This window comes from Salvelinus alpinus, chromosome 9, assembly GCF_045679555.1.
Source record: "Salvelinus alpinus chromosome 9, SLU_Salpinus.1, whole genome shotgun sequence".
Classification (NCBI taxonomy): Eukaryota; Metazoa; Chordata; class Actinopteri; order Salmoniformes; family Salmonidae; genus Salvelinus; species Salvelinus alpinus.
The window spans coordinates 12,133,721-12,155,614 of record NC_092094.1 but is presented as its reverse complement, the minus strand read 5'-3'; the positions used below and the strand labels follow the sequence as shown (position 1 = coordinate 12,155,614).

At 43.4% G+C, this 21,894-nt stretch overlaps 1 protein-coding gene across 1 annotated transcript; it reads right to left on the bottom strand.

Moving 5' to 3' along the window:
• Window positions 1-9,997: 9,997 nt before the first annotated feature.
• Window positions 9,998-21,070, bottom strand: LOC139584321 (G1/S-specific cyclin-D1-like). The gene is made up of 5 exons (XM_071416015.1): window positions 20,732-21,070; window positions 18,905-19,120; window positions 18,357-18,516; window positions 13,588-13,733; window positions 9,998-12,114 (listed from the first exon to the last, which is right to left on the bottom strand). The coding sequence occupies exons 1-5, from the start codon at window positions 20,927-20,929 to the stop codon at window positions 11,959-11,961; spliced, it is 876 nt and encodes a 291-aa protein (XP_071272116.1). The 5' UTR covers window positions 20,930-21,070; the 3' UTR covers window positions 9,998-11,958.
• Window positions 21,071-21,894: the final 824 nt, after the last annotated feature.

Genomic DNA, 21,894 nt, shown 5'->3' with positions numbered 1-21,894 from the left:
ACGTACAGTATAGGACAAATGGCTTATACATGTATTACACCAGTATCCCACACACTGAGAATAGCGTGTCAATTTCCCATCAGCCTTGACAAAAACAGTCATCTTAAAAGGCTCTTTTAAGCCACCTTATTTACCTGCTTGTCCTCTGATAGGGAGCCCTTGAAAGGCAGAGCCGCTCCAGATAAGATACCGCGACATAACAATATATTCCTGGAGGAGCACTACACTTCAGAGACACCAGAGAGCAGGGGGCACAGATTACCTCAATGCTGGCTGCAGGAATGCCCATTTAAAGGAAGGTGTTTTGTCCTGTTCTGTTTAAGGATTTACCTGGAGAGCTTTGAACAGCATGTACCTCAGTTTATTTTGCCAACTTTGTCCCAGCAATGCTCATTCTGCTTCATTTGAGTAGATTGGATTGGACTGAATTAGACTTAAAAAATGAGAAAATCATAAACGATTCAACAACAAACATGATCCTGGGTACTGTGAGAATTAATTAAGGATCAAAAACACAGAAGGTGAGCAGATAAGCAGACAACTACAGTTCTAATCATCTAATCTACTGCTCCAAGGTTCAATGGGTTTTAGAAGATATCAGACATGTAGGTGTTGAAAGCAGTTCAACCGGTTAGTATAGTAAAATCAGTCACACATTAAATTACTTTTTGTGAGACTCCAAAGTTAGAAGGAAGACCCCATTGGGATAGTCTGGGTGCCATAACAGTTACCTAGCAAACATAATCCAGCAAAGTGCTGCCATCATCTGGGTAAAATAGAGAATCACAAGGTAGCAATGTGGTATAGTCTTTTCTCACTCTCTGCAGCCATTAGGAATGATTTCTGAAGCATGCATCTATATAGGTCTTATAGAAGGTTTATGATGACTTCATAAACTATTGAACATTTTTGTTTAATTAAAGTGTGACCCCAAATTCTACAGAAAGGTGGAAGTATGACAACAACCGTATTGATTGCCTTATTATCAGACGTGTGCTCAATCTGTTCTGGACCCTCCAGCAGAGGGTGATATGACCCTTCCTCTGGGACCCTGTGACACCACATGCCACTACAGTTGGTTGAGAGTGAATGAGAGCCACAGAGGCTGTCTGCACAATGCTGCTGCCTGCCAGGCTGGTTTTGTCCTGATGCTGCTGGACAGCTGCCTTTCTGATTTTCCTTTTCCTAGAAGAGGCCTGGATCAGAACTCAGCAGGACAAAGCAGGCAGGGGCCAGCTGCCGAAAGGACAGCTGGCCTATAGCACTCTGCAGCAGGTGAGGATCGGACTGGCGGCATGAACTGAGGCCCACTGATAACATTGCTTTGCTCTCGCTCTCTCTTCTCTCACTCTCTCTCTCTCTCTCTCTCTCTGGTATCTCTCTCTCTACTTCAAGGCTCCACTCTGCAAACAAACAGCACTTCACGTCAAATGCTGCCAGCTTTACCGCTTGTAAACCTGTGTGCCAACGACCATGACCCTCTTCTTCATAATGCTATGTCAGTGGAAAATGCAAGAGCACAAAGTGGACAACTCTGAGAAGCACACTGTCTGTAAGAGCATTTTGTGTTGGTAAGACAGATCATTTAGAAAAGGAGAGAGAGAAAGCAGCATTCTCTAGAAAGCAGTATTCTAGACAAGCGACAGCTGATATCGAAAGTCGTCACATAAGAGGAAAACCCTGCAGTCGTTATACTGTAACTAATTTACACATCACAGCGTACATCCCTTTACAGGCTACTCTTTATGGTTACAGTGTTAACTCTCTGGAGGACAGAAACTAAAAGCAGATTTACAATCTTACAAGCTAATGAAGAGGATAACGCTACTGCTCTCGCTACTGTTTGATAAATGACATTATGCAGTAAGAGGCTGGTTACTATAGCAGCTGTTCTATTGTGTGACGTAACAATGGTGGTGTCATAGTCATTGGCGACTCCATTACCCGCAGTATTAGACTTAAAACGAATCACCCAGCGATCATACACTGTTTACCAGGGGGCAGGGCTACCGACGTTAAGGCTAATCTGAAGATGGTGCTGGCTAAAGCTAAAACTGGTGAGCGTAGAGAGTATAGAGATATTGTTATCCACGTCGGCACCAACGATGTTAGGATGAAACAGTCAGAGGTCACCAAGCGCAACATAGCTTCAGCGTGTAAATCAGCTAGAAAGATGTGTCGGCATCGAGTAATTGTCTCTGGGCCCCTCCCAGTTAGGGGGAGTGATGAGCTCTACAGCAGAGTCTCACAACTCAATCGCTGGTTGAAAACTGTTTTCTGCCCCTCCCAAAAGATAGAATTTGTAGATAATTGGCCCTCTTTCTGGGACTCACCCACAAACAGGACCAAGCCTGGCCTGCTGAGGAGTGACGGACTCCATCCTAGCTGGAGGGGTGCTCTCATCTTATCTACCAACATAGACAGGGCTCTAACTCCTCTAGCTCCACAATGAAATAGGGTGCAGGCCAGGCAGCAGGCTGTTAGCCAACCTGCCAGCTTAGTGGAGTCTGCCACTAGCATAGTCAGTGTAGTCAGCTCAGCTATCCCCATTGAGACTGTGTCTGTGCCTCGACCTAGGTTGGGCAAAACTAAACATGGCGGTGTTCGCCTTAGCAATCTCACTAGGATAAAGACCTCCTCCATTCCTGCCATTATTGAAAGAGATCGTGATACCTCACATCTCAAAATAGGGCTACTTAATGTTAGATCCCTCACTTCAAAGGCAGTTATAGTCAATGAACTAATCACTGATCATAATCTTGATGTGATTGGCCTGACTGAAACATGGCTTAAGCCTGATGAATTTAGTGTGTTAAATGAGGCCTCACCTCCTGGTTACACTAGTGACCATATCCCCCGTGCATCCCGCAAAGGCGGAGGTGTTGCTAACATTTACGATAGCAAATTTCAATTTACAAAAAAAAAAATGGCGTTTTCGTCTTTTGAGCTTCTAGTCATGAAATCTATGCAGCCTACTCAATCACTTTTTATAGTTACTGTTTATAGGCCTCCTGGGCCATATACAGCGTTCCTCTCTGAGTTCCCTGAATTCCTATCAGACCTTGTAGTCATAGCAGATAATATTCTAATTTTTGGTGATTTTAATATTCATATGGAAAAGTCCACAGACCCACTCCAAAAGGCTTTTGGAGCCATCATTGACTCAGTGGGTTTTGTCCAACATGTCTCTGGACCTACTCACTGCCACAGTCATACTCTGGACCTAGTTTTGTCCCATGGAATAAATGTTGTGGATCTTAATGTTTTTCCTCATAATCCTGGACTATCGGACCACCATTTTATTACGTTTGCAATCGCAACAAATAATCTGCTCAGACCCCAACCAAGGAGCATCAAAAGTCGTGCTATAAATTCTCAGACAACACAAAGATTTCTTGATGCCCTTCCAGACTCCTTCTGCCTACCCAAGGACGTCAGAGGACAAAAATCAGTTAACCACCTAACTGAGGAACTCAATTTAACCTTGCGCAATACCCTAGATCAGGGGTGTCAAACTCATTCCACGGAGGGCCTAGTGTCTGCAGGTTTTTGTTTTTTCCTTTCAATAAAGCCCTAGACAACCAGGTGTGGGGAGTTCCTAACTAATTAGTGATGTTAATTCATCAATCAAGTACAAGGGAGGAGCGAAAACCCGCAGACACTCGGCCCCCCGTGGAATGAGTTTGACACCTGTGCCCTAGATGCAGTTGCACCCCTAAAAACTAAAACCATTTGTCATAAGAAACTAGCTCCCTGGTATACAGAAAATACCCGAGCTCTGAAGCAAGCTTCCAGAAAATTGGAACGGAAATGGCGCCACACCAAACTGGAAGTCTTCCGACTAGCTTGGAAAGACAGTACCGTGCAGTATCGAAGAGCCCTCACTGCTGCTCGATCATCCTACTTTTCCAACTTAATTGAGGAAAATAAGAACAATCCAAAATTTATTTTTGATACTGTTGCAAAGCTAACTAAAAAGCAGCATTCCCCTAGTGAGGATGGCTTTCACTTCAGCAGTAATAAATCAAATCAAATCAAGTTGATTTTATATAGCCCTTCGTACATCAGCTAATATCTCGAAGTGCTGTACAGAAACCCAGCCTAAAACCCCAAACAGCAAGCAATGCAGGTGTAGAAGCACGGTGGCTAGGAAAAACTCCCTAGAAAGGCCAAAACCTTGGAAGAAACCTAGAGAGGAACCAGGCTATGAGGGGTGGCCAGTCCTCTTCTGGCTGTGCCGGGTGGAGATTATAACAGAACTATGCCAAGATGTTCAAAATGTTCATAAGTGACAAGCATGGTCAAATAATAATCATGAATAGTTTTCAGTTGGCTTTTCATAGCCGATCATTAAGAGTTGAAAATAGCAGGTCTGGGACAAGTGGCGGTTCCATAACCGCAGGCAGAACAGTTGAAACTGGAATAGCAGCAAGGCCAGGTGGACTGGGGACAGCAAGGAGTCATCATGCCCGGTAGTCCTGACGTATGGTCCTAGGGCTCAGGTCCTCCGAGAGAGAGAAAGGAAGAGAGAAGGAGAGAATTAGAGAGAGCCAAGATTTTCAAAATGTTCATAAATGACAAGCATGGTCAAATAATAATCAGGAATAAATGTCAGTTGGCTTTTCATAGCCGATCATTAAGACTTGAAAACAGCAGGTCTGGGACAGGTAGGGGTTCCATAACCGCAGGCAGAACAGTTGAAACTGGAATAGCAGCAAGGCCAGGCGGACTGGGGACAGCAAGGAGTCATCATGCCCGGTTTGCCGTGACGTATGGTCCTAGGGCTCAGGTTCTCCGAAAGAGAGAAAGAAAGAGAGAACGAGAGAATTAGAGAGAGCATACTTAAATTCACACAGGACACTGGATAAGATAGGAGACGTACTCCAGGTATAACCAACTGACCCTAGCCCCCCGACACATAAACTACTGCAGCATAAATACTGGAGGCTGAGACAGGAGGGGTCAGAAGACACTGTGGCCCCATCAGAAGAAACCCCCGGACAGGGCCAAACAGGAAGGATATAACCCCACCCACTTTGCCAAAGCACAGCCCCCACACCACTAGAGGGATATCTTCAACCACCAACTTACAATCCTGAGACAAGGCCGAGTATAGCCCACAAAGATCTCCACCACAGCACAAACCAAGGGGGGGCACCAACCCAGACAGGAAGATCACGTCAGTAACTCAACCCACTCAAGTGACGCACCCCTCCCAGGGACGGCATGAAAGAGCACCAGTCAGCCAGTGACTCAGCCCCTGTAATAGGGTTAGAGGCAGAGCATCCCAGTGGAGAGAGGGGAACCGGCCAGGCAGAGACAGCAAGGGCGGTTCGTTGCTCCAGAGCCTTTCCGTTCACCTTCACACTCCTGGGCCAGACTACACTCAATCATATGACCTACTGAAGAGATAAGTCTTCAGTAAAGACTTAAAGGTTGAGACCGAGTCTGCGTCTCTCATATGGGTAGGCAGACCGTTCCATAAAAATTGAGATCTATAGGAGAAAGCCCTGCCTCCCGCTGTTTGCTTAGAAATTCTAGGGACAATTAGGAGGCCTGCGTCTTGTGACCGTAGCGTACGTATAGGTATGTACGGCAGGACCAACTCGGAAAGATAGGTAGGAGCAAGCCCATGTTACGCTTTATAGGTTAACAGTAAAACTTTGAAATCAGCCCTTGCCTTAACAGGAAGCCAGTGTAGGGAAGCTAGCACTGGAGTAATATGATCAAATTTCTTGGTTCTAGTCAGGATTCTAGCAGCCATATTTAGCACTAACTGAAGTTTATTTAGTGCTTTATCCGGGTAGCCGGAAAGTAGAGCATTGCAGTAGTCTAACCTAGAAGTAACAAAAGCATGGATTCATTTTTCTGCATCATTTTTGGACAGAAAATTCTCTTGACACAATGATGAAAATAATCATGGCCTCTAAACCTTCAAGCTGCATACTGGATCCTATTCCAACTAAACTACTGAAAGAGCTGCTTCATGTGCTTGGCCCTCCTATGTTGAACATAATAAACGGCTCTCTATCCACCGGATGTGTACCAAACTCACTAAAAGTGGCAGTAATAAAGCCTCTCTTGAAAAAGCCAAACCTTGACCCAGAAAACCTTGGCCTATATCGAATCTTCCATTCCTCTCAAAAATTTTAGAAAAAGCTGTTGCGCAGCAACTCACTGCTTTCCTGAAGACAAACAATGTATACGAAATGCTTCAGTCTGGTTTTAGACCCCATCATAGCACTGAGACCGCACTTGTGAAGGTGGTAAATGACCTTTTAATGGCGTCAGACCGAGGCTCTGCATCTGTCCTCGTGCTACTAGACCTTAGTGCTGCCTTTGATACCATCGATCACCACATTCTTTTGGAGAGACTGGAAACCCAAATTGTTCTACACGGACAAGTTCTGGCCTGGTTTAGATCTTATCTGTCGGAAAGATATCAGTTTGTCTCTGTGAATGGTTTGTCCTCTGACAAATCAACTGTACATTTCGGAGTTCCTCAAGGTTCCGTTTTAGGACCACTATTGTTTTCACTATATATTTTACCTCTTGGGGATGTCATTCGAAAACATAATGTTAACTTTCACTGCTATGCGGATGACACACAGCTGTACATTTCAATGAAACACGGTGAAGCCCCAAAATTGCCCTCGCTAGAAGCCTGTGTTTCAGACATAAGGAAGTGGATGGCTGAAAACTTTCTACTTTTAAACTCGGACAAAACAGAGATGCTTGTTCTAGGTCCCAAGAAACAAAGAGATATTCTGTTAAATCTGACAATTAATCTTGATGGTTGTAAAGTCGTCTCAAATAAAACTGTGAAGGACCTCGGCGTTACTCTGGACCCTGATCTCTCTTTTGACGAACATATCAAGACTGTTTCAAGGACAGCTTTTTTCCATCTACGTAACATTGCAAAAATCAGAAATTTTCTGTCCAAAAATGATGCAGAAAAATGAATCCATGCTTTTGTTACTTCTAGGTTAGACTACTGCAATGCTCTACTTTCCGGCTACCCGGATAAAGCACTAAATAAACTTCAGTTAGTGCTAAATATGGCTGCTAGAATCCTGACTAGAACCAAGAAATTTGATCATATTACTCCAGTGCTAGCTTCCCTACACTGGCTTCCTGTTAAGGCAAGGGCTGATTTCAAAGTTTTACTGTTAACCTATAAAGCGTTACATGGGCTTGCTCCTACCTATCTTTCCGAGTTGGTCCTGCCGTACATACCTACACGTACGCTACGGTCACAAGACGCAGGCCTCCTAATTGTCCCTAGAATTTCTAAGCAAACAGCTGGAGGCAGGGCTTTCTCCTATAGATCTCCATTTTTATGGAATAGTCTGCCTACCCATGTGAGAGACGCAGACTCGGTCTCAACCTTTAAGTCTTTACTGAAGACTTATCTCTTCAGTAGGTCATATGATTGAGTGTAGTCTGGCCCAGGAGTGTGAAGGTGAACGGAAAGGCTCTGGAGCAACGAACCGCCCTTGCTGTCTCTGCATGGCCGGTTCCCCTCTCTCCACTGGGATGCTCTGCCTCTAGCACTATTACAGGGGCTGAGTCACTGGCTTACTGGTGCTCTTTCATGCCGTCCCTAGGAGGGGTGCGTCACTTGAGTGGGTTGAGTTACTGACGTGATCTTCCTGTCTGGGTTGGCGCCCCCCCTTGGTTTGTGCTGTGGTGGAGATCTTTGTGGGTTATACTCGGCCTTGTCTCAGGATGGTAAGTTGGTGGTTGAAGATATCCCTCTAGTGGTGTGGGGGCTGTGCTTTGGCAAAGTGGGTGGGGTTATATCCTTCCTGTTTGGCCCTGTCCGGGGGTATCATCGGATGGGGCCACAGCGTCTCCTGACCCCTCCTGTCTCAGCCTCCAGTATTTATGCTGCAGTAGTTTATGTGTCGGGGGGCTAGGGTCAGTTGGTTATATCTGTAGTACTTCTCCTGTCTTATCCGGTGTCCTGTGTGAATTTAAGTATGCTCTCTCTAATTCTCTCCTTCTCTCTTTCTTTCTCTCTCTCGGAGGACCTGAGTCCTAGGACCATGCGTCAGGACTACCGGGCATGATGACTCCTTGCTGTCCCCAGTCCACCTGGCCTTGCTGCTGTTCCAGTTTCAACTGTTCTGCCTGCGGCTATGGAACCCTGACCTGTCCACCGGACGTGCTACCTGTCCCAGACCTGCTGTTTTCAACTCTCTAGAGACCGCAGGAGCGGTAGAGATACTCTTAATGATCGGCTATGAAAAGCCAACTGACATTTACTCCTGATTATTATTTGACCATGCTGGTCATTTATGAACATTTGAACATATTGGCCATGTTCTGTTATAATCTCCACCCGGCACAGCCAGAAGAGGACTGGCCACCCTTCATAGCCTGGTTCCTCTCTAGGTTTCTTTCTAGGGAGTTTTTCCTACCCGCCGTGCTTCTACACCTGCATTGCTTGCTGTTTGGGGTTTTAGGCTGGGTTTCTGTACAGCACTTCGAGATATTAGCTGATGTACGAAGGGCTATATAAAATAAACTTGATTTTGATTTGATTTGGTGCAGTTTGACCTGAGGCACAATGCGGTTGGCTGACTGGCAAAGTAGTGCACTACAGATGTTGGATCTTAATTTGAGCCAGTTTGCTACAGCAGGACAATAATCCTGCATCAACAGGAATTGTGAATTATTACATGGATTATAATTAATTGTAAAAAATTTGGGGGGGTTGATACATTTTCTGTAATGGAAAATCAAGTCTGAAGTTTCAAAGTGGAAATTACAAATTTCAGACGCCTTTTAATACCTCAAATATACTACAGGAAAGTTCTCCTGCAACAGGTTGCTCAAATGAAGATCCTACATCATTCAGTAGGGAATAGGGTGGCATTTGGGATACGGTCTGGTGGTAGGAGGCAGGGGTACAGCATTGCTCTTCTCCTTCCACTGCCCTGGCCCATTCTTCACTGTTTGTCCAGCTCATGTTCACTGGCCTGTGAGAAAGGATTAGGGTTTCAGCCTTTCCATTCCTCTATACAGAACCCCCCTTCAAAAGCATTCCATGCATAACAAAATAGTATGTACTATGTCCCTCTCCTTCCTCTCTATTGCCCCCCTCCATCTCTCCCCCCCATGTCTTTTCAACAAATGTTCCCCACTAGGTAGGAATCAAAGTGAGAAAGACTTGTACAGCAGCATCATATCCATGCAATGTATTTACTTGACTTTTCTCAGAGACCAGAGGCATACATTATTTTCTTATTTTATGACAAAAAAAACACAATATTGGCTCAGTGTGGGACACTAACATACTATAAAGACAAAAGATGCAGTAGTCTCCTGGGTCATTTTTTTTTCTCTCCATTTATTGTGCAGTAAAAACACATGATTGATAATGTCATGTCTCTGGTCGTTTCGAGCTGATGACACAAGATGGCACAATGTTAATTATTTTTTATCAAAATGGTGTTAAATCGATATCAGAAAACAACCTATGGCTTAATAGGTAAAGATCCCATTTACAAAAGTCCATCATATCTGTTTTCAATTTGTACAAAAGCTGTATATGTATATATATATATATCTATATACACATATATATAGGGCCATCGTCGACCTAATGGGGGATACAGGCTTCTTAACTGAAACAACTTAAAAAGGGCTTATAAAGATGTAATAAAGGAGTTATAACAACTTATAGGTTGGTTATTATGGGACCAGGTTCAATCAATGCTTTCTACTAGCTCCCTGCAGGACCCATTTGGATAATGGTATTAAACCATCATTTTTTTTATTATAATGTTATACCAGAACTATCATCATAGGCAAATAAAATAGTAAAACTCAGATGAAATGAACAGATAATTGTGTCTGTGGCATGAGGTATTGTGAAGGAAACAGGAGCTCTATTTGAAAAACAATTTGAATAAAGCAGAAATCATAAAACAACAGTTTAAAAAAAATCTGATCACATACCAATACAACTATGAAAGAAGGACAATATCAATAATATCATATAATTTTCTATGAGAAAATTAATTTTATTACATGGCAGTATATTGACATTTTAATAAAAATATCTACAAAGTAGCAGCAAACAATTGATAAGGGAAAAAAAGCATTGTTTTTATTTTATTTTTAATTTCATTTAGTCGTGAAACTTTGCTGGGAATATTCCTCCATAGCAGCCTCATTATAAGGAGTGTTCACTCGTTACTTTTCTGTCATTATACAATCAAACGCATTGATTCTGCAGTTTACCCACACACTGTACTTCATGCCCCCCTATCACTCCCCTAGCAACCCCATATCACTCCCCTAGCAACCCCTATCACTCCCCTAGCAACCCCCTATCACTCCCCTAGCAACCCCTTAGCAACTTCAGTTATGTCTTCCAGATTCATCCTCCACAGATCTCTAACAATACAAAAAAGACATATATGAGTTTGTGCAAAATGATATAAAAGCCCTTTAAATGTTTATTTTATGACAGGTGAAAATTTAAAACATTTAGTTTTTTAATTTGAGCTTTTCCTCAACATTCAGTACACTAAGCCAATGCAATGATTTCATAGTAATATTTTGAGTTTACTTCCACTTCGCATGCCTTTCAAAGTATTGAATGGTTTGACATATTGACATGAAATAGCCTTCTGTCATCATGATCCACACGGGCCTTGACAATAGAATATTGTGCAATAAATAGTTGTTGTTCATGTAACTATAAATTACAAGCTTCAGATTCAATTCAAGCAGTTAGAAAATTCCAAATCTGTCATCAACTGTCATGAGAAGAACTGATAGAAAGGTGCCTGCTTCTGAGGATGGCACCGCCATCTTTCACTGTGTCTTTACTATTAAGAAAGCTTGGGTCCAGGTACTATAGCTGGATAAATAGATTAGACTTCCCCAAAACATCCTACTATGTCCTGCCTTTCCCACATAACACCATATTTAGACATCCCAGAGGCAAGTCTGTCGTTGTTCCCAAACCATTCCATTCTTCTCAAAAATAGTCAGTAAAGAGTTATTGACCCAAAGTGCTTTTCCGATGGAATGTTTTTAGAAAGTAAGACAGAGTAACAATTCTATAAAGACTGTGGACTATGTTAGCTTACATAGAGAGAGCATGCAGGACAGCTAGCTAATCATTCTGTAGCAGAATGCAATGATGCAAGTATTCAGTACAATAGAATGAAGACTTTTTCCTGACGACATTCTGAAGTAACTGTACCTTACTGGTTAGCTTGCTGTCTTCCGAAGGCAGAGTCTCAGCAGTTATGACAGAGGTAATCCACAGTCCTCTGATGATAATTGAAAAAGTATGCTAAACAAAATACATTGTATATGGTTACATTCTCCATTTAAAAATAAGAGGAGGTTAGAAGACCAATTTTCTAAACAATATCTCAAAGTTGGTTAAACGTTGAGGCAAGCATGGACATACCAAACAAACCAGGCACAGCAGGCACACCACTCCTTTAGAAGTGGGGTTAACACTCTTTAAAACGTCTATGTCATCAAACAACTTGAAACTAGCTTTTTATGTGAGAAATTGCAGGTGTACGGTACTCAATCTGTTGAACAAAAAGAAGACCTGGTTCATTATTCTATAGTTTGTCTATGTTGCACATACAGCACTACATCTAATTTTCTTCTCTTATTCAAGCTTGTTTTGGAAACACGCCCAATTTATGCTGCCTTAAACCAGTGAAGGGACAGAGAGCAATGTAGGAATGAAGCCCTGGCTGATCCCTTACAACACACGTTGGGAGCCAGACAAGACGTTCAGGCCAGGCCAGACCAGTCCCTGTGCTATGAGCACAGGTATGTAAGTAGGTGAGAGCGCAGTCAGCGGGGAGCGGTGCTGCTGAGACAGTGTCAATCAGCGCATCCTCTTCTCTCTCCCGAAGCCCTCTCCTCCATCTATGGCCTCTCCTTGGAGTGCACCAGACAACACTGTCCCACTCAGATGTTCACATCTCTCACGTCCGTAGGCGTGCACGAGAGGTCCACCTCCTCATCCATGCTCTTGGTGTCCGTGGAAACAGTGTGTTGCTGTGCCTGACGGAGACTGGTCTCCAATAAGGACTCGATCTGTTCTTGACACGCCCGTAGACAGTCCTGCAGAGGGAGACACATCGTTAGTGATGAGATATGAACTAACGTTAGATTGTTTCTCAGTAATGAGTGCCACTTACAATCAGGGGCAATTGACTAACAGGTGGCCTTTTGGTCTGCCTTCTAACAAACACTTTCAATCAATCTGAACAATACAGATGCAGGATCTTAATTTGAGCACTCTTTTGTTGATGAGAATTTCCCTGTACTGCAGGGAATGCAAACTTGTAGTGTATCAAGGTTTAAAAAGGCTTCTAAAGTTTGTAATTTCCACTTTCAAATTTCAGACTTGATTTGCCCGAATGTCAAATGTATCAACCCCTATAAAAAATATCCATGAATTATAATACACAAAATAATTCACATTTCCTGTTGCTGACGTATTTTCCTGCTGTAGCAAACTGTCTCAAATGAAGATCCTACATCTGTATACAGTATAAGAATGGTACCAATGACCACGGCTAAGGAGTCGTGGCAGCACACATAGAACCGCAAGGGCAGAGTGGTACTCTACTGGGAAGGGCTGTGACTATGTGAGGATTAGGAGGAAGACAATACATCCAGAACGACTGGAAACCCAATCTGCTAGCACCCATTTCTGGCCCCAAAACAATAGGAGCTAAAGCAATTCACTGGGCCAAGGATAAGAGGGCCAGACCCTCAGTCAGGTGGGGGAAGGAGTGCCCCAGGGACAGCATTCTAATGATTACGCTTCTTATTACCTGGATCAAAGAGGCCTGTGGAAACTAGAGCCAGACCAGTGGGTGAGGAAGGTTTCAGAAGTTATTCTATTGCTAACAATACTAAGTTATTAACCTAAAAGAGAGGATGGCTTAAAAGTGTTTTTATTTAAAAAAAAGTAATTTGTGACATTCCTCTGAAATAATGAGAGATTCTGTATTGAATTATGAAATTAGGACTGTGTCCTGTGTTGGTTATGTGAATATGCACAACAGACTTCTAGAAAAAAAGTACATGCTCAAAAGTGCATTTAATCATGGTGCCTCCTCTACTTTCATTTTATTTAGATGTTTTTCTCCTTTCCTTTTGGACGCCACAAGAGTTAGGCCCCTGTACCAATGACCATGGGAACAACGAGCGAGAACGTTTTCACACTGTTGTTGTGGAGCTGATTTCACTCGCCTCTCATCTCCTAGCCCCTTTCAGAGACAGGGTTTATGGCATGGCTACCTGCTGCTTGGCTACCTGCTGCTCCACATCCCGTCTCTCAGATCTCTCTCTCTCTCTCTTGTTCTACTGTCATCCCCTCTCCCCCACGAGTTACCACATAGTGGAAGCAATCAGATCAATAAATGGAATCTGTGGAAGATACATCTCAAACTGACTAAAGAGTCGGGCATAGATAAAGTATGAACAGCTGTGCAGAATTACTACACATTTGTTATATTAGGGTCTCTTCGGAGCTATATGTGCAATTTCAATCTCTTTGCATGAGACTGGGTTGTCCTCGCGTACCGGGTCACTTCTGATGACTTGGGACAGGAAGTAAGTCAGTTGCTGGGATGACATTGCATCGTCCATCTTCAGATGCAGCCCCTGCACAGCAGCCGCCACACTGCCCGCTGCGATCATTGACGGAGGGTTGGCAATGAATTTGACATCTGATGTGGAGAGAGAGAGAGAGAGAGAGAGAGAGAGAGAGAGAGAGAGAGAGAGAGAGAGAGAGAGAGAGAGAGAGAGAGAGAGAGAGAGAGAGAGAGAGAGAGAGAGAGAGAGAGAGAGAAAGAGGCAACAGATCAAATTCCTGAAGCAAGGCATTTGATCCACAAACAATTCACTAATGACCTTGTTCACTGGCTGCAACGAGGCAGCTCAGGCCATTGACTATCTGTAGGGAGCAGGCGACACAGGCTGGGACAACAAGACACAGATTACAAATGTCAATGGGCCATTCTAACTATCCACATCTTCTCCATCCACCACCTTGGCAGTGAAGGGTGAGGAGGAGGTGTGGGGGAGGAAGAGAGGGGTGAGAAGAGGTGACGGGGAGGGGGGAAATGTTTTAATGTGACACAACCAGATAATGGCAAGGCAGAGAGGAGAGAAACCGTGCGTCCAGCAGAACCAGAACAGAGGTATTCTAAAGTTCTAGTGACACCATGCTGATATGTGGCAGGATGCTACTGATGAACTATGCTGTAGGTCCCAGCCCTTATTACACCCCTGCAGCCATCATCCCTTCTCCTCTCTCCAGACCCCTCTCTCTATCCTCCCCTTCCAGCCGCCTCTCTCTACGCCCCAGCTCTGTCCTCTTTTCTCCAGCCCCTCTCTCTATCCTCTCGATCATCCTCTCTCTGTCCACTTAGAGAGTAAATTGGCATGCATACAGCACATTAGGTAAGATTAAAGAGCAGATAAAACATGCAATTAAAATAAGAGGGGAAACCTATTGCACTTGTTGGAATAATGTAGTTGGTGATGAATTATTTATTCAGCCAAAGAGCTTCTTAATAATCACACACAGAGAAAGAGAGACATTCACCTCCTAACCCCCTCCACCCCTCTACCTCTAGCCCAAACCCCCCTCTAACCCCGACCTCCAGCCCAGACACCCTCTACCCCCTTTTCACCTCCGGCCCAAACCCCCTCCACCTCCAGCCTAAACCCCTTCCACCACCTCCAGCCCAAACCCTCTCTACCCCCTCTACCTCTAGCTCAAAACCCCTCCACCCCAAACTGCCTCTACCCCCTCCCCCTCCAGCCCAAACCCTCCACCTCCAGCCCAAACCCTCTCTACCCCCTCCAGCTCAAACCCCCTCTAGCCCCTCCAGCCAAACCCCCTCTACTCCCTGCAGCCAAACCTCCTTTCCCTTCTCTTCTCCACAGCCTCACAATGCAATAAATCACCTTTCAACTAGCTCTGCTGATACCCCTCTCTGGAAAGATCATGTCTCACTTCCTATTTTTAAGTGGTTAGAGAGACAATGCATCTACTCCAGGCAGGGGTGCCCACACACACACACACACACGCACACACGCTCACACGCTCACACGCTCACACGCTCACACGCTCACACACTCACCCGCTCACACACTCACCCGCTCACACACTCACCCGCTCACACACTCACCCGCTCACACACTCACCCGCTCACACACTCACCCGCTCACACACACACACACACACACACACACACACACACACACACACACACACACACACACACACACACACACACACACACACACACCTCGGGCGAGGCACACTGTGTGAAACAACAGGTCTAATCACTAGGCCATTAATTTGACCATATTAATTAGGGGGCCTCCCAGTCTAGGAGACAAGCCCCCTTTAAACCCACCAACCCATGCAAAGAATATGAGGCATCACTGTGACTGAGCTCCCATTACAAGAGCCTGCACCACAAAGAGCTTAGAGACAAGGATTGAGGTAGAGAGCTGTCAGATTAATTGAACTTGACACTGGCATAAAGGCAAGCCAGAGAGCCATTATCTGGGCCAATATCCTCACTAGATCTACCCAATCATATCTTCTCTAAATCTACCCAATCATATCCTCACTAGATCTAACCAATCACATCCTCACTAAATGTACCCAATCATAGGCTCCCCTAAAAGCCTTTAGATTAAATGTAGGAATGCCAGCCAGTAGCAGCCCTTAAGGAACTATATAAACAAGAGACTCCACAGTCTCAGAAAAAAGGAGCTATAAAAAGCGGATCATCTCTTCTATGGTGGCAAGATGAAGGAAGTACAGTAAATGTATTTCACAGAGGTATTTCACAGGGGTGTGTCAAAGCCTATCGAAACACCTTTGACAACAACAATTTGGCAGCAGTTCAAAACTACACTGAACAAGAATATAAACACAACAGGTAAAGTGTTGGTCCCATGTTTCATGAGCTGAAATAAAAGTTCCCAGAAATGTTCCATATGCACAAAAAGCTTATTTCTCTCAAATGTTGTGCACAAATTTGTTTTTATCCCTGTTAGTGAGCATTTCTCCTTTGCCAAGATAATCCATCCACCTGACAGGTGTGGAATATCAAGAAGCTGATTAAACAGCATTACCATTACACAGGTGCACCTTGTGCTGGGGGCAATAAAAGGCCACTCTAAAATGTGCACTTTTGTCACACAACACAATGCCACAGATGTCTCAAGTTTTGCCGGAGCATGCAATTGGCAGGAATGTCCACCAGAGCTGTTGCCAGAGAATTTAATGTTAATTTCTCTACCATAAGCCACCTCCACGTCGTTTTAGAGAATTTGGCATTACGTCCAACTGGCTTCACAACTGAGTGCCCCATCATGGCAATGGGGTTATGGTAAGGGCAGGCATAAGGTACGGACAACGGACACAATTGCATTTGATCAATGGCAATTTGAATGTACAGAGATACTGTGAAGAGATCCTGAGGCCCATTGCCGTGCCATTCATCTGGCAACATAACCTCATGTTTCAGCATGATAATGCACAGCCCCATGTCGCAAGGATCTGTACACAATTCCTGGAAGCTGAAAATGTTCCAGTGGCCTGCATACTGACCAGTCATGTCTTCCATTGAGCATGTTTGGGATGCTCTGGATCGACGTGTGCGACAGCGTGTTCCAGTTCCGGCCAATATCCAGCAACTTCGCACAGCCATTGAAGAGGAATGGGACAACATTCCACAGGTCACAATTAACAGCCTGATCAACTCTATGCGAAGATGTGTCGTGCTGCATGAGGCAAATGATGGTCATACAAGATACTGACTGGTTTTCTGCTCCATACCTTTCTGGTCCAAGCTCTTTGTGGTGCAGGCTCTTGTAATGGGAGCTCAGTCACAGTGATGCCCCATACTCTTTGCATGGGTTGGTGGGTTTAAAGGGGGCTTGTCTCCTAGACTGGGAGGCCCCCTAATTAATATGGTCAAATTAATGGTCTGCGCCTGGTGATTAGACCTGTTGTTTCACACAGTGTGCCTCGCCCGAGGAGCCCCGGTGTGTGTGTGTGTGTGTGTGTGTGTGTGTGTGTGTGTGTGTGTGTGTGTGTGTGTGTGTGTGTGTGTGTGTGTGTGTGTGTGTGTGTGTGTGTGTGTGTGTGTGTGTGTGCACCCCTGCCTGGAGTAGATGCATTGTCTCTTTTTCTTATGTATCTTTGACCAACAGATGCACATCTGTATTCCCAGTCTTGTGAAATCCATAGATTAGAGCCCAACTAATGTATTTCCTTATATGAAATGTAACTTTGTAGAAATTGTTGCACTTATATTTTTGTTCAGAATAGTTAAATCCCTTCCTTAGAAGTATTACTCATCACAAATAGCACATACAGGATCTTCAACATGCTTTCACACTCTCTAGTCTTCCACTCCCTACCCCCGCCACATCCAGCCTAAAATCCTCTACCCCTCCACCTCCAGCCCAAACCCCCTTTATCCCCCTCCACCTCCAGCAAAAAAACACCTTCAGGCCCATTCATTCAATCTCCTAAATTATGCAGTAACTTCAAACAGCACCTTGAGTTTTCCCCTGACTTACCACAGGGCAAAATAGTTTCCTCTAGCACAAATCCACTTTTGTTGAGGAGGTACAGGTTTGAAACCTACAGAGCAGGTATTCTCCTCAGTATCATCTTAGTTAAAACTTTCCCTGCAATTGGAGAGCAGTCTTCCATTGTGCAGACATGGTGGAAAATGAACGGTGCAACAGCAGCTAAGCCTAAGTATCTCCCTGAAGTATTTGCCCTACTGATCAGACATAAGGAGAAGACAATATATATGTAACTCACAGCTTTAACTATGGGATTGATCACACCATTGACAAATATCAATGTAACTGCTTACCTTAAAAACCCATCTTTAGTACCACACAGACAGAATATCTATAATCCAGCTGGATATGTAGGCCTACAACATCCCTCTAAATCAGCAGCACTAAACAACAACAGCAAGAGCACAGTAGAGCAGCCAGCAGTATACAGATGTAGGATCTTAATTTGACAACGTTTGCTACAGCAGGAAAGTAATCCTGCAGTCACAGGAAATCTGAATTATTATGTGGATTATAATTAATGGATGTTTTTGTAAGGAAAAATCTAGTCTGAAATGTCTAAATGGAAATTACAAACTTCAGAAGCCTTTAAAACCTCAAATACACCTCAAGTTTTAAATGTCCTGCATTGCAGGAAAGTTCTCCTGCAACAGGGTGATCAGATTAAGGTCCTACATCTGTAACAACAGACAGGCAGGTGGTGGTGGAGCTCCCATCATGCATACCTGTAGCACAGAGGGCCACAAAGGTCTGGGCATGCTTGCGCAGGATTTGCTCGGTGTCCTGATGGATGGGTAGTTTGGAGAGGAAATGGTCTATGAAATCGTGCGGAGTCACTGAGGCTAGATCCCATTTCAGTTTGTTCAATACTAGTAGTTCCATTTGCTGTAGATAAGAGAGAGAGAGATAGAGAGTGAGAGAGAGAATAACCTGTAGTGGAACAATGTGCAAGGGTTCAAGACACCAACACACCACTAGAGGGGGTATACACCACACAGGTCTACGCTCTGCCACTGTGCCAATGACTTATCATTACAATCATTGATACAGTATGTTATGGGAATTAGGTTTGAGAATTTAATTCAGAATTTGAGTTATTTTCTCATTTTAAAAAATTGATCTCCCAAAGTTAACCATGGCTATATGGAATATAATGAACACATCAATTATAGTTATGATTATAGGCATACACTATACTATATTATACAAAAGCTCGTTAACAGAATCTACATTGGTTACAACTAATGAGAACATGATGAGGAAGTCAAATTACCAGCAAATCGATTGGTCGGATGGAATTGTCAGTGTATATGCACAACTTCTCTGCGGTTAGCGGAATGGTCTCCTTCATTTTAGACGCCAGAAACATGCAGGTAGCTCCCAATAATTGTAGTCGGGTCTTCTTTGTCGGTTCAACAGACAAATATCTGTCCAAAAAATTCATAGCGAGGGGAAAAACCTCCTCTTCGCATTTCTGTTCCTCACACACCTGTGATCAAAAACCAAACGAAAGATGCGTTACATGTGCAGTCTATACCCGTATAGGCCTATATCTATATACTACAAAGTAGTGGTGGGCACCAATATTGATAATTCAATATTATATCAATATCGTTTGATATCGATATGAGCAAGGCATATCATGATATTGGTTTATTCTCCCTGTTAACCTACACTGTTCTGTAAACAAAAAGCATACATGACTGTTCCTGCATGCAAAAAAAATCTTCGGATATAAGCATACTTAATTGCCCGCTGATGGGCCAACAACTGTGGATGGGATCCCCTTGTTTTCAAACTGGTTGGGTAGCTTTAGGCTACCAGAACATTTACACCAGAGCCAATGGGCAATCCGAAAGCAGTTGTATGAACTGTACTTTCTACAAACCGATATGATATCAATATCAAATCGAAAAATGCAACTGAGATTTTACATATCGGTGACCCTCACTACTACAAAGTAATCTTAAAGAACAAACAATAACACGAGTCATACATGCATGCATATAAATGCATATTATGTGACCGTAAATGCAGATGTAAGACCTTTTGGATTAATCTACAACATTTTGACATACATTTTATTTCACTCGTGGACACAAAGGTGGCCGGCCTCAAGGCAAGCACATGGCGTAGAAAGCAATTGTAGTTCGTCATATTTTCAAAAAACATGTTTTAATATTTTAAAATTGTTTTAGCATGTAACAATTGAATGTAAACAGTCCAAGACGTATACTTAATCGGACAGAATCGTCTTATTCCGAATAGCTAAAATAATACTGGTCAAAAATAACTTTTTTGTAAGCCACTAAATTGGACAAGGAGCATGCGCCCGAATCTCATTACAGCATGCAACTTTAGAAATTAATTAAAAGTATATTCGTCCACATCACGAGAACATTTTTATCATGTAAATTTTAAGCAATGTCTCTTCTTTCATTATATGACACTTTCATTGCATTCTCTCGAAAGGGATCGAAGCTATTAACCATATTTAGACTAGTCGACCTTAGCAACTATCACAACCACGTTGATGGTTCAGTTGTAAGTTTGCTTTATCAAGTTGTACAATATAAACAATATAAACATAGCTCCAAATGCATATGAGTTCAATTAGCCTACTATATCGAAAACATCAGTGACAAAATTATAAAAAATGTAAACACACAAAAGTGCTATAAACCACAAGAAAACAAAGATGGCGCATTTTGGCACTTGTGACTGCATACGTGTACATTGACTTTAATTTAGAGAATTATGAAACTAAATTGTTCGTTCCCTTTAATACATAATATAATGGAATATTTGACGTCATTTGCAGCATGTCTCTGGTAAAATTAGTCTCAATGAGTCTCACAGACAACCTCTTAATGTAGTCCAAAGGATAAACTGGGTGAATAACTAGGTCTAATGTAATAAACACATTTTAAAGGTAGGCCTATAGAAAACGTTGACCAACACAGGACAAGTAATCTTTATAGACGCATGTTAGTAGCGTATGTTGCCTATTATTATTCCAAAGGGCATATAGGCTAGACCTATGATATGTTTCAGTGAATGGAATGTTATGTTTCTGTTAGAAAGTGTTTCTTGCACAAACCTCCAGCATCCACGTAGAAACAATTCTCCTCATGCAAGGTACAATCTCTTTCTGTACACATTTGAAGTAGTTCGTTGCTGGGAGATAGCTGTCTTCGGCTTTTAGCATGGTCTGCAGAACTCTGTCGTTGAGCAGGTTCGAGTCTTGGTAAGCTCTCCGGATGGTCTCCACTTCACAGCACAGCAACTGGCGTTCCATTCCTCCGGCTTCGGCAGTCGCTCGAGCAATGAGAGAGACAGAGAGAGACTGATAGAGAAACTGATTGGTTGCTTCCCCTAAAAGTTTCGTGGATGTTGCTCTGCTCTGTCTGCTGCGACTGCTGTGTCGAAGCTCTCAGGAGGCGACCCAACTCTGCTCTCCTCAATAAACTCCCCTCCCCTCCGCGCACTTGGTCAGTGACGTGCCTGTTGTTATTAGAGAGCAGATTAAAGGAAGGCGGCGTCCACCATGAGAGACAGTCAGAGAGACAGAGAGAGAGAGAATTCGACATACCAATTAGGATCTGGCAAAAAAATACTAGAATCAGTTAAAGAACCCATTGCCCTTTATGGTTGTGAGGTCTGGGGTCTGCTCACCAACCAATAATTCACAAAATGGGACAAACACCAAATTGAGACTCTGCATGCAGAATTCTGCAAAAATATCCTCCGTGTATAATGTAAAACACAAAATAATGCATGCAGAACAGAATTAGGCCGATACCCGCTAATTATAAAAATCCAGAAAAGAGCCGTTAAATTCTACAACCATCTGAAAGGAAGTGATTCCAAAACCCCCCATAACAAAGCCATAGCCTACTGTACAGAGAGAAGAGATTAACCTGGAGAAGAGCCCCCTAAGCAAGCTGGTCCTGGGGCACTGTTCACAAACACAAACCGAACCCACAGAGTACAGCAACACAATTAGACCCAACCAAATCCTGAGAATACAAAAAGATAATTACTTGACACATTGGAAATAATTTACAAAAAAACAGAGCCAACTAGAATGCTGTGTGGCCCTAAACAGAGAGTACACAGTGACAGAATACCTGACCACTGTGACTGACCAAAAATAAAGAAATATTAGACTATGTACAGACTGAGTGAGCATAGACTTGCTATTGAGAAAGGTCGCCGTAGGCAGACCTGGCTCTCAAGAGAAGACAAGCTATGTGCACACTG